At 52.0% G+C, this 10,979-nt stretch overlaps 2 protein-coding genes across 2 annotated transcripts; one reads left to right on the forward strand and one right to left on the reverse strand.

The window, feature by feature from the left end:
• The first annotated feature begins 3 nt into the window (after nt 1-3).
• Nucleotides 4-2,134, forward strand: SRRD (SRR1 domain containing). The gene is made up of 7 exons (XM_084491721.1): nt 4-134; nt 217-257; nt 384-517; nt 867-965; nt 1,044-1,198; nt 1,404-1,449; nt 1,734-2,134. The coding sequence occupies exons 1-7, from the start codon at nt 19-21 to the stop codon at nt 1,956-1,958; spliced, it is 816 nt and encodes a 271-aa protein (XP_084347847.1). The 5' UTR covers nt 4-18; the 3' UTR covers nt 1,959-2,134.
• An 839-nt stretch (nt 2,135-2,973) lies between these two features.
• On the reverse strand, nt 2,974-10,820 carry TFIP11 (tuftelin interacting protein 11). Its single transcript, XM_084491712.1, has 12 exons — nt 10,594-10,820; nt 10,305-10,458; nt 9,491-9,647; nt 8,861-8,988; nt 8,182-8,334; nt 7,041-7,550; nt 6,223-6,329; nt 5,835-6,003; nt 5,386-5,629; nt 4,623-4,765; nt 4,187-4,352; nt 2,974-3,417 (listed from the first exon to the last, which is right to left on the reverse strand). The coding sequence occupies exons 1-12, from the start codon at nt 10,782-10,784 to the stop codon at nt 3,062-3,064; spliced, it is 2,478 nt and encodes an 825-aa protein (XP_084347838.1). The 5' UTR covers nt 10,785-10,820; the 3' UTR covers nt 2,974-3,061.
• Between the last annotated feature and the right edge of the window lie 159 nt (nt 10,821-10,979).

The following is a 10,979-nucleotide window of genomic DNA, read 5'->3' on the forward strand; positions in this document are numbered from 1 at the left end:
GCGGCCGCGCGGGGCCCGATGGCGGAGGGCGCCTGGGAACCGCCGGGGGGGCGGCGGCGGCGACGGGAACGGGAACGGGGCCGGGGGGGGGCCGAGGAGGGGGGCGCGGTGCTGAGGAGGCTGCGGGAGGCGCGGTGAGTGCGGGACCCCCCCCCACACCCAAACACCGGGCAGCCCCCCCCTGGCACCGCTCACCCCCCGGTAACCCCCCCGCAGGGACGAGCTGCTCGGCTCCGGCTTCTGGGAGGACAGCGCCGGTAAGGACAGGGGGGCACTGGGGGGGCTGGGGGGGACCGGGGGGGCCGCTGTGCCGGTGTAGGGGTGTCCCGGTGTCCCGGTGTCCCCCCGTGTCCCGGTGCCTGACGCCCCCCCCCCCCCCCCAGGAGCCGTCCGGGCCCCGCCGTGCGGCTCGGGGCGGCCGTGGCGCTGCGTCTGCTACGGGCTGGGCCGCTTCGGGACCTGCCCCAACGCCCGGCACCAGCTGGCCTTCCTGCTGCTGCTGCTGCAGCGCATGGAGGTACGGCCCGGGACCAGCCCCACGCGGGGCCCCGACCCCACCCGTGTCCGGTTCCCACCCGTGTCCGGTTCCCACCCGTGTCCCCAGCCCCACGCTCAGCCCCATCCCTATGCATGTCCCCAACCCCCTGTGTGCCCCCAGCCCACCCAGGGCCCTGTCCCCATGTGTCCCCCACCTTGTGCTCCTGCCCCACACTCAGCCCTGTCCCCACCCGTGTCCCCAGCCCAATCCCTATGCATGTCCCTGACCCCCTGCATGCCCCCAACCCACCCAGGGCCCTGTCCCCATGTGTCCCACACATGTTCCTGCCCCACACTCGGCCCTGTCCCCATCCTTGGTGTCCCCGCAGGTGCCCCCTGACCGCTGCCTGGTGTTCGACCCGGCCTTCTCGGAGCTGGAGGTGGCGGCGCTGGGCGAGCTGGGGCTGCGGCTGCTGCCGGAGAACGAGGTGAGGGCAGCCCTGACCCAGCGGGGTCCCGGCCCCTGGTGCAGCCCCAGCCCGGCCCCAGCGCCCCGCTCCCCGCAGGAGGGCAAGCACCGGGTGCAGGATTTGCCCACGCTGTTCTACATGGTGCACTGCGGGAAGGCGCTGTACAACAACCTGCTCTGGAGGAACTGGGCCCCGGCCGCGCTGTCCAACATGGTCATCATCGGCAACAGCTTCAAGGGGATGCAGGAGAGGTGCGCCCCCCGCCCTGCTCCCCTCTCTGCTCCCTTCCCTCTGTGTTTGCCTTTTTCCAACACTTCTGTCGGGGATGTCTGCGTGGTGCCCAAGGCCTGGCCATCCCCGTCCCTTACCCCTGCTGCCCCCCACAGCTGCAGAGAAGCTGGCTTCAGCCCCCAGAAGGGCACGGCCCTGCTGCCACCTCACGGCTTTGTTTTGCAGAGTGCTGTCAAGAATACTGGAGAGAGATTACTCCTACATAGCAAAGGTAGGAAGCACTGTGTGTTTTTTTTTTTTTAACGTGACTGGTTTGTGCTGACAAGCACCTTTTAATGAGAAAGGGAATTAATTGCAACTGTAAAGAAGGGGGTTGGTTTTAAAACCTTCTGTCTTGTCAGCTACAGTATAAAAATGAATCCTCTTTTTTTTTTTGTTGTCTGCAGAAGACACTGTGAACAGGGGTAACGGGTACAGCTAGCACCATTCCCATCCTCACATAACCTCACAGAACAGTTTTTACATGGTATATAACATTTTTTCCAATGTGCATAGATCTTAAAAGGGACAGAGGAGGTGGCGCTCCCAGCACACCCTCGGTACACGGACACCTTCAACGACACCTCCGTCCACTGGTTTCCCCTGCACAAGCTGGAGCAGCTCTCCGCAGAGGTTTGGGAGTTCCTGGAGGAGCCGACGTACCAGGAGTGCGAGGACTTGGAGATCATCAGGAAGGAGGACGAAGGTAAAGGGCACAGCCCTGTGGCAGTGCAGTCCTGACTGTGCCCCGGGGTAGCCCCGGTCCTTCCCAGGGTAACACCAGCACGGCCGAGAGAAGCCCAGGCGCAGACAGCGTCACCCCCGCCTGCAGCAGCAGTGCCTGGATGCTGAGCCCAGTGGGACATTTGTGGAACTCAGTGGTTTTTTAATAAAAGTGGGTTTTTTTAATAAGCTGTGCTTTGACTCATGCTCAACTACAGCAAACTTGGGTAACTGCAGAGAGCTGCCTTTTAAACCAGCCGCAGAGCGCGGTGATTGCGTTTCTGATCTCCCCTGTCACGAGCAATTCAAAGCCTTCGCCTGCACCATGCACGTTTTGACATACACAGAAAGGCAACTAATTTGAGGGATGTGCAGCTGAAAGTGGCAGCAGCTGGTTCTCACACAGGCTTATAAAAGCTCTTTTCAGGCAGGGGACTCGAGCTGTTCAGTGCTACTACAACCAGCTCTCCAGACATTCCTCTTTGAAGAGCCACGGCATTTCCCTCTGGAGAAAGAAGTGCCCAGAATTACTGAGCTCCTACAGCACATCTGAACCTACTAGAACAGCAATCTCCCTTCCAGCTCTGCTTTGAGAGGGGCACTGGGAGCTGATGAGGGCCTGAGGGCTTGGGCAGGGACCAGGCTGAACAAGCCCACAGCACCCCTGGAGAGGTGCACAGCTCCTGGCTGCAGCTGGCAGAGAGAGCCCAGTGTGAGGGACAGCATCAGGACTGCAATTATCACTGCCAGGGCAGCGCAGCAGCTGAGCAGCTCTGAAACCATCAGGGGAGCCTTTCAGGGTGACCTGCTGTTGGCGATGGCCCTGCTTTGAGCAGAGAATGACTACCAGGGGTCCCTTCTAACCCCCACTGGTCTAATGGGTTCAAACCATTACTGAAGTGGTGTCACAAGTGGCAATTACACAACAGCAGAACTGCTGGCTCCTCCTCAGCACCACCTTCCATGAATAATCTCACCTCTTGACACTGTCGGAGCAGCTAAGAAACCAATCCCGGTGTACAGCCGAAGCTTCGTTATTTACAAACCTGTAACTTATTTATTTTACGACAGTTACCCTAAAAATATCATGAAGATCATCTTCACAGTTCAAAGCAGGAGCCTCACTTCGCCATATCGATGAGACTCTGGAGGGAGGTTGGCACCCAAGTCTTCTCCCCTTGCACAAACACAACGCCCCTGTCGATGTAAATCACAATCCGCCCAAACGTGTACAGCTGCTTCCCCTCGTGCCGCTTGCCGATCACCGGCATGAACACGATGTTGTGCTCCTCCGCCTTTGTCTGAATCAGGTCCTTGAAGTTCATGGGCACGGAGCTGGCAGCCATGCCGATGCCTCGCTGGGCCATGTTCTCGGCCTCTCGCCGCTCCTGCATGGCCTCGTACTGGAAGTCCTTCCTCCGCTCCGTGTGCGTGAGGTACGCGATGTTCTCCCGGGCACCCGGCTGCATGTAGCCACCTGGTGGGCAGACAAAACGTGAGAACAAGGTCCCTGGGCAAAGTCGGGCCAGGACACAGTAAATATTATTTACGTTGAGCCATAACGTTCTGAATCATCCCTTACAGCTTTTGTTGCTTCAGTTTTAGTGGTAGTGTTAATACAACAGACTAGAAAGATGAATCAGAGACCTGCAGCAAGAGACGGGCTTTGATAATCCCCAACTGAATCTGAGCGTGCACAAGGATGCTGCACTCCTGCTGAACAAGGGAAAATGACAACAAACAGCAACAACAAAATGTACTCCTCAAGGCCCAAACCCAGGACAAATTTCAGGCACTGCTGCCTTGGGTATTTCTTTCCCTTTTTACACAGTTTAATTTCCAGCAAATTCCTAACAATTCTTTTGTATCAGAGGGAGGGTCATGTGGAAGGAAGGGCACTGCTCTAATGCTAAGGAGAAGGAAAAAATAAACCCACACTAAATTATAGCTTCAGAGGCCAACAATTTGAAATGATGGTCTCTGCTGCTCTCTCCTGACATAAAATACCCTGTATCCAGGCAATGCTGAAAAGAGAATCAGTACCCTAATGGCACAGGCACCAGAGATAAAACACAGTTTGTGCTTCACTGAAGCACAGATAATTACTATGGGCAGAGCAAAGTAAAAATCCTTCTGGTTCTTAACGCTCACTGGAGCAGCTGCAGTGCTGATTAGCAGGGCCATTCCTAAATACAGCCTGACAAGAACCAAGCGCTGCTATGCTGCCACCACAGGAAGCCACCTACCAACGCTGGAAGAGACAGCCCGGTTCATGATATCGAGAGCTTCATTAAATTTGTCTTTGATCGACGGATGTGCCAACACTTGGTCTGAGAACATGGACTTCCAGCCCAAGTACCACTTCGTGATCTCTTCATAATTGGGGCTGTTGCTGAGCCAAGAGCACAGCACCTGCAAAACAACAGGACCAGTCAGACTCAATTGGACACAATTATGAAAGAATGTCCATATAATGCATTACTTCATTACTGAGCTTTCAGTAAAAGAAAGACAATGACAGTCTGAGGAAAAAAGTCTGGTCTCCTGGGTACGGAGCTATGATGGAAACAGCTCGATGTAGCAGTTGAACCATTTTGCCACTGGGGCAGCAATTACTAGGTCAGAGTCAGTAAAAGACTTCACTTTGAACCATGTCTGACCCAGCTTTGGTAAGCTCCTCACCTGCAGCCACTTGGGGAAGAAGTGTTTCTCCAGCAGCCCAACAAGACTGGAGACAGAAATCATCCCCTCCCAGTCAATCACCCAGTAGAAGGCATCCATGTGCTGCTGGTGCGGGTTTATTATGAGTTCGTTCAAACACATCCCTAGGAAACAGGAAGACAGGAAGAAGAGTTACAGCAGAAGGCGACTTGCAAGTGCCCTGAGCTATTTCACAACGATACATGCACAATTTGAGGAGCCACGGTACTGCGCATTACCCCATGAGACTTTCGGGATCTTTAAACTGTTTGCCTGATCCCTGACATTCAACTTAAAACATTCAACTGTTTTTTTTTTTTTTTTTTTTTTAGACCACAGAGCTTTTTAGCAAAGTTGCATGGCTGACAGGAATTGCAAAATCTCATGGTGAAAGCATTAACACAGGCCTAAGAATACAGGAGCACCACGCTATAAGTTGTCTCTCCATTCCTATCCGACAGCCATCAGATACTCCTGTCAGCTGAGGCATCAGATGACTTAGAAAAATAAAGACAGAAAACACTGAGAATAATCACAGGACTTTCCCATGATTTCTACAATGTCTGCCTTTAAAAAAAAACAAAGCATGGTAGTGGTAACACAAAAGAAGATGCAAACTTTGTCTAAACTCACTAATAATTTTTGAAGTGACACTGACAATCGTGCCCACGTGATTTTTCAGGGGTTAAGGGGGAAGGCAGCAACGAGCTGATTCAGGAATTCGGCACTGTTTGGCCTGTCTCACCTAGCTTAGGCACAATGTTTTTGACCATGAAGGCCTCCCACGACCCAGGTGTGAACACGTCCTTCCAGGGCTGCAGGATGAGCTTGGCTGAGGAGTCGCTGGGATGCCATTTCTGCAGCGCATTCGCCAGCTTGTTTCGGATGGGAGAGTACAGCGGCTCCAATCGTGCCTGCATCAGGGGAAGCCAGGGGTGGATCCACGAATGGATTGGGACCGTGTCTGTCAAAGGATTCCAGTTTTCAACCTGAAGGCAAAACACAGAAGAGAACTCATAAGTCCATCTGTTGCCAGCAAGTCTTGCCAGATACAGAAAGAGCCATAGTGTAACCCCCCAGTTCCTAAATACACTGACAGAGGCAACAGGCCGGTGTTGTGGAGGTTGTAGTTGGCTGAAATTGAAACACTGCCTCAGAGCAAGGCTGCATTCCAGCGCAGCTCTCCCATCGTACCTCTTTCTGTAGCTTGGGGAAGATGAGCTGATCCAGAATGTTATCCAGGATCCACACGGGAACAACGTGCACCCAGCTGTCCAAGAAATCCACCATCGACCCGCAGTTCCTCGGCTGCCACTGAGCCACTATGTTCCTGACATATGGCATCCAGATTTCCCACATCAGTCTGGAAAAAAAAAAATCAAAGTTAAGTTCAAAGCTGTAGCCCCAAGCCTAGATAAACCAAGCAGACAACTTATTTAAAAGCTACTTCCTTTTATATAGTAAACAGCTGGGTTTTAACAGACATCTCAAGAGAATCATCTGGAAAGCACGCTTCTCTCTCTTCCATCACTGAGGAAGCAGCATTTGAAGGTACTCAAAGTGCAATTAATTTCTTATTTACCTGTGAAAAGCATCTGTTGAGAGGTCCTGCCCACCGTGCGATAACAGCTGGTCGTTTTCCAAAAGGCTCTTCCACTTGGCTATGATCTCCGTGCCATATGTACAGTCCTGGAAGCGATAAGGTGTAAGTGGCCTTTATCCTTTTTCCCTCGTTTCAGCTGATATCTACAAAGAACAGCCAGCGGCGTGCTCAGCCAGCCAGCTTCACACTGACTCAGACAACAAGCTAGGAGCCTGCAGCAGGTATTAAGGTCCCACAAGAGGAAACCCCCCCCCTTTATGGATTTATCATACCTCCAGGAGGAGGAAGGATTGTCAGAACTTTTCAGGGGCACAGAGAGAATCCAGACTCTTAACAGACCACAGCCTAACGGCATTAGGAACAAACACTGCATACCTGACTGCTTGAAAAACAGACCCCTCTGCTTTTCAAAAAATAAGGACTAGAGATTTAGCTTTTATCTGCCTTTTCTTCCTAACATCCATGAAAAGACTTGACTTTAATCCTACAAGCCCCTAAACTGTCAGCCATTCTACACAACACTGGCCTTGGGCCCTAGGAAGTGTCTGGGTACGTGTGCAGGGTGGATCCATCTTTCTGCACGCTTATCTCACTCTAACATGAATGCTGGGAGCATTCTCTGGAGCCTTCCTTTCTCCTGCCAGGTGAGAGGAAGGGGCTCTGTCTCTTTTTTTTTTTTATTATTATTTTATTTGCTCTCCGAAGTGGACAGGAATTCTGGGCAAGGAGGGGAAAGTTAAAATAAAAAAGCTTAAGCCATCAAATAAAAACTGCAGATAAATCAAACTAACACGCACCTTGAGGGGATCCCAGTTCTTGAAGTAATCTTTCATGAGGGGATAAACTATTGCCACCGCCAAGTCCACCCTATCAGACATTCTGTATTCTTCGTAGTACTTGTCTTGAAGCGTCTCAAAAATCTTTGCACACTCATCCAGGGTCAAGGGATTCTCACAGTTGGGCTGCATCCGCCTCTCGCACTCTTCCACCATGTCCAGGACCTTGCTGAGGTTGCTGATGGCGGTCTCCTCGTGCGAGAGGACTTCAGACATCTTCTGGATCTCGTGGGTCAGGTTGACGACCATGTCCCTCTCGTACTGCAGCTGCCGGTCGCTCTGGATGATCTCCTGCTCCGTGATGTCGATGAGGAGCTGCAGGTTGTGCTCCAGCTCAGGCAAGGCGAATCCCTGGGGTTTGGCGTCTTTGCCCAGCGGCTGCTGAGGGCTGTCGTCAGGGATGTTGTGCTTGTGGCTGATCTGACTGTAGCTGTAATAAACCTTCTGCTCCCGGCCCGTCATATCTATAACCTTCCAACAAACAAGAAAAAACATGTCTTAAAAAAACGTATTTCATATTAAATCAGGAGGAAATCCCTTACAAAATTGGAGATTTTCAACTCCCTTCATTACTCCTGCAGGCTAGTAACGAGATCTGGTATTCTGACAGGCAACTGGAGGCTACCTCTAACAAGGCCCACTGCTGGCCTGAAGATTTAGAATGAATAAAAAACATTCTGCAGTCAGAGCTGGAGGACTCTGCCTCTGAACTCAATTTTACCACTTCGCTGAGTTAATCTGCCAACTGCATTGATGCATGCAGTATTTTGTTTGCTGTTGTACAGAAGTCTTCGGTAATTTAATACTTTTTTTTTTTTTTTTAAGAGATGTTAATCTTGGGTGAGTATCTTAATTAAGCAATGCGAGCTATGACAAATGCAAGACAACTTGCAAAAGCAAACAACCCCAACGTCCCAGGTGATGTTGTGGTCTATTAAAGGAGTCGATAATGAGTCTGAGGCCTTGATTTGCACGAGGCTGTAGACAGTCAGTTTTTTACAACTGCCTTCTATTGAGGTTACTAATGGCTAAAAAAACCCGTCACAACATTTCATGGACAAACTGGCTTCCAGAGATGCCACCACTTGGGTATCAGCCTTACCTTGACCTGAGACAGCTCCTTCTGAGGGGCTGAAAGCTGTTTGTTGATCCTGCCCTTGGCTTTCAGTTCTTCTACTGTCTTATAGCTGTATTTGGGCTTCTTCTTGCCTCCATTGGGATCCTTCCGCCACTGACTGAGCTCTTTTTGAAATTCCTAAACAAAAACAAAATAAAGTTATTGTTTATGCTCCGTCTCACCCCAAAATTGTCTATTTTCTATGGAAAAAATAACCACTAGATATAACCACTATGGAAATTTTTTTAGTGGTTATTTTTTCCATAGAAATTTTACCACTAGAATGCTGTGCAGCAGAATAACAAGGGAAGAGGTAAAGCAGAGCAGCCAGCTGGCTCAGCCAGCCACCTTACTCTCAATGCTAGCAGAATGTTTCTTACCTTTTTTTTTTTTTCCTCTAAGCTAAAGCCACCTACTTATTTGGGAGGGGACTGTTTGAGGATGGGGTTCTAGGAAGACCACCAGAAAAAAGCGGGCCAGAACCAACAAAAAGAACATTGCAAGGACAAGAATAAATACCACAAGAATTTAACTTAGATACATCTCTAACTTCTTATCTAAAATAACTTCAGACAATTTTCTTTAACACAGAAGCTGATACTAGAACTGAATTTTGTAGAAACTGCACAAGAGGGAAAGCAGATGTACCAGGAATCATAAATACCTCTTCGGCTTCTTCTTCTGAGTCAACAACAGGGAAGTCTTGCAAAGACTGGCTGGTTCGTTCAGAGCCATACGCTCCCACAGCTCCTTTGCCTTTTCTCTGCTTGGCCTCAATCGGATTGATGATACCTAACAAGACGGGAGTTAGATCAGGAGGAAGAACAGCTTAACAGGGAGAATACTTTTCTTACAGTACCTTAATTATCCCATCAGCACAAACACCCAGCCTTGTGCTCCCCCTCCATTACTGTGGTATCCTTCTCCACTTCACTTATTTCTTAGCGACTAAAAAACCACCGATTTGCATAGGTGCACACACACAGCGTTTCTCACAGCTGCATTTTATTGCTTTTTCATTCTATCACATAAAATAACACCCCCTTTTCTGTGAGCTGCCAACCCTTGGCATTTTGTCTTCCTTCTTTCCTCCTGCTCTCGCTTGCAGAAGAGCAAGAACACAAAATTAGCCTTTGATAAGTTACGTACAGCTGAACCTTGCAATGTGGACCCAAATCTCTTGCAGGAGAAACAAGAGCTCATTTGCGAGCCACCTCAAATGAGAGCTCTTTATAGAGCTCAATCCCTCCTCCAAGCCACAACTCTACAAGAAACAGCCACACAATGGCAGTACCTTGCGCATTCTTCCCGAGACCTTTTCCCGGAACGTAGCCCATCTTCTGGAGGAGCTTCTGCCCGATGCCCTTGGTGTGTCTCTCCCAGCTGCCAAAGTCCATGAAAGATTTTGTGCCCCCTACGAAGCCTTTCTGACTAGGCTTGAAATTACCGCCCTATTAAATCACACAAACAGAACACAGAAGATGTTTGAGGAGCTGCAATAGCCCTGCTGAGTTTCTCTTGGAGAGACAGAACTCCCCAGCAGCGATTTAGCTGTCAGCACAGCGCACTGCTGCTTCCCCTGCTCACTGCGTCAGGGGGCCACGTCTGTGCCGACAGAAGCTGCCTGCCATGCAGGAACCCACTCGAGCTGCTAGTTATCAGGCTCTGTCACTGGCTTTAGCTGAAGCTGTTTCCTGAGCCTTACTGAATTTGAGAGCTGAAGATGAGTATTTTGTTATTTTAATCTGTGAGATGCTCAGATTAGTCATATTGTTCAGTGAGATTAAGAAAATTTGGAATTTTGGTTGTCCAAAGAAAGGAAATGTGCATCATATGGAAATGCATGTTCTTTTAGTTTAACCTCAGCTAACCAAAGGGATTGTTTAGGAAGACAAAGAGCCCACAAGGGAGTGATTTTCCCAAGGGCACGCAACATCACATCAGAATAACTGTGAGCAGAGAGAAAACCTCTCCCTTAACGGAAGACCCAACCGTGCGGCTCCCTGTTTTTAGTTATTTCTCTTTCCTTGGTGCCCCCTCGTTGTTCCACGAGCCCTTCAGCTCCCCGAGCACACCACGCAGAGCTGCGAGCACCGCGGGCCACGCACCGTCTTGAGCTTCTTCGGCACGAACTCCTTGGGCGCCTCCTCCTGCTTGGCCGGCCTCTCGTCCTCCTCGGAGTCCTCCTCAGACCCATCCTCCGCCGCCGCCTTCTTCAGCCCGGCGCTGATGAAGTTCACGGGGGCCGAGTAATCCCTGGAGCTGCACCGGGACCGCGCGGGGGGCGCTCAGCGAACGGCACCGGGACCGGGGGGTGCCCGGGGAGCGCCCGGGGAGCCCCGGGGCCGGCCCCCACGGCCGGGAGTCCCCCCTTATCCCTCCCCATCCCCCCCGTACCGCTTCCCGCCGAAGCTGGGCCTCTCCTCGTCCGAGTCGCGCTCTGCCCACACGCCGTACGTGGCCTCCTCCTTGCTGGGCCGGTGCCGCGCGCGGTGCGGGTTGAACTCGTTGTGCAGGTCCCAGTCCGACACCTCGAAGCGCTCCAGCTCCACCCCATCCTCCGCGCCGTACAGGTGCGACATGGACATGGCGCTGCGACCCCCCCCGGCCCGGCCCCGCCGCCCCCCGCCCGCTCCCGGTGTCGCCCCCGCCGCTGCCCCCCTCAGCCGCCGGTAGCCGGAAGCCGCGCCGTCCTCTTCCGGTACCGCCCCCCCACCATAGAGACGCCGCCCGGAAGGAGCGGCCGCGCTCGCGCCCCCCTGCGGGCGGGGCCAGCCGCGGGT

The sequence above is a fragment of the Aythya ferina genome, assembly GCF_964211825.1.
Source record: "Aythya ferina genome assembly, chromosome: 17".
Lineage (NCBI taxonomy): Eukaryota > Metazoa > Chordata > Aves > Anseriformes > Anatidae > Aythya > Aythya ferina.

Excerpts from the sequence above, each read along its gene's own strand:
- SRRD (XM_084491721.1), top strand. The coding sequence starts at position 19 with ATGGCGGAGGGCGCCTGGGAACCGCCGGGGGGGCGGCGGCGGCGACGG. Across the intron at positions 258-383 it reads CTTCTGGGAGGACAGCGCCG|GAGCCGTCCGGGCCCCGCCG; the intron begins GTAAGGACAGGG and ends CCCCCCCCCCAG. Across the intron at positions 1,450-1,733 it reads ATTACTCCTACATAGCAAAG|ATCTTAAAAGGGACAGAGGA; the intron begins GTAGGAAGCACT and ends CAATGTGCATAG.
- TFIP11 (XM_084491712.1), bottom strand. The coding sequence starts at position 10,784 with ATGTCCATGTCGCACCTGTACGGCGCGGAGGATGGGGTGGAGCTGGAG. Across the intron at positions 8,989-9,490 it reads TCTCGGGAAGAATGCGCAAG|GTATCATCAATCCGATTGAG; the intron begins GTACTGCCATTG and ends CCGTCTTGTTAG. Across the intron at positions 3,418-4,186 it reads GGCTGTCTCTTCCAGCGTTG|GTGGCTACATGCAGCCGGGT; the intron begins GTAGGTGGCTTC and ends TCTGCCCACCAG.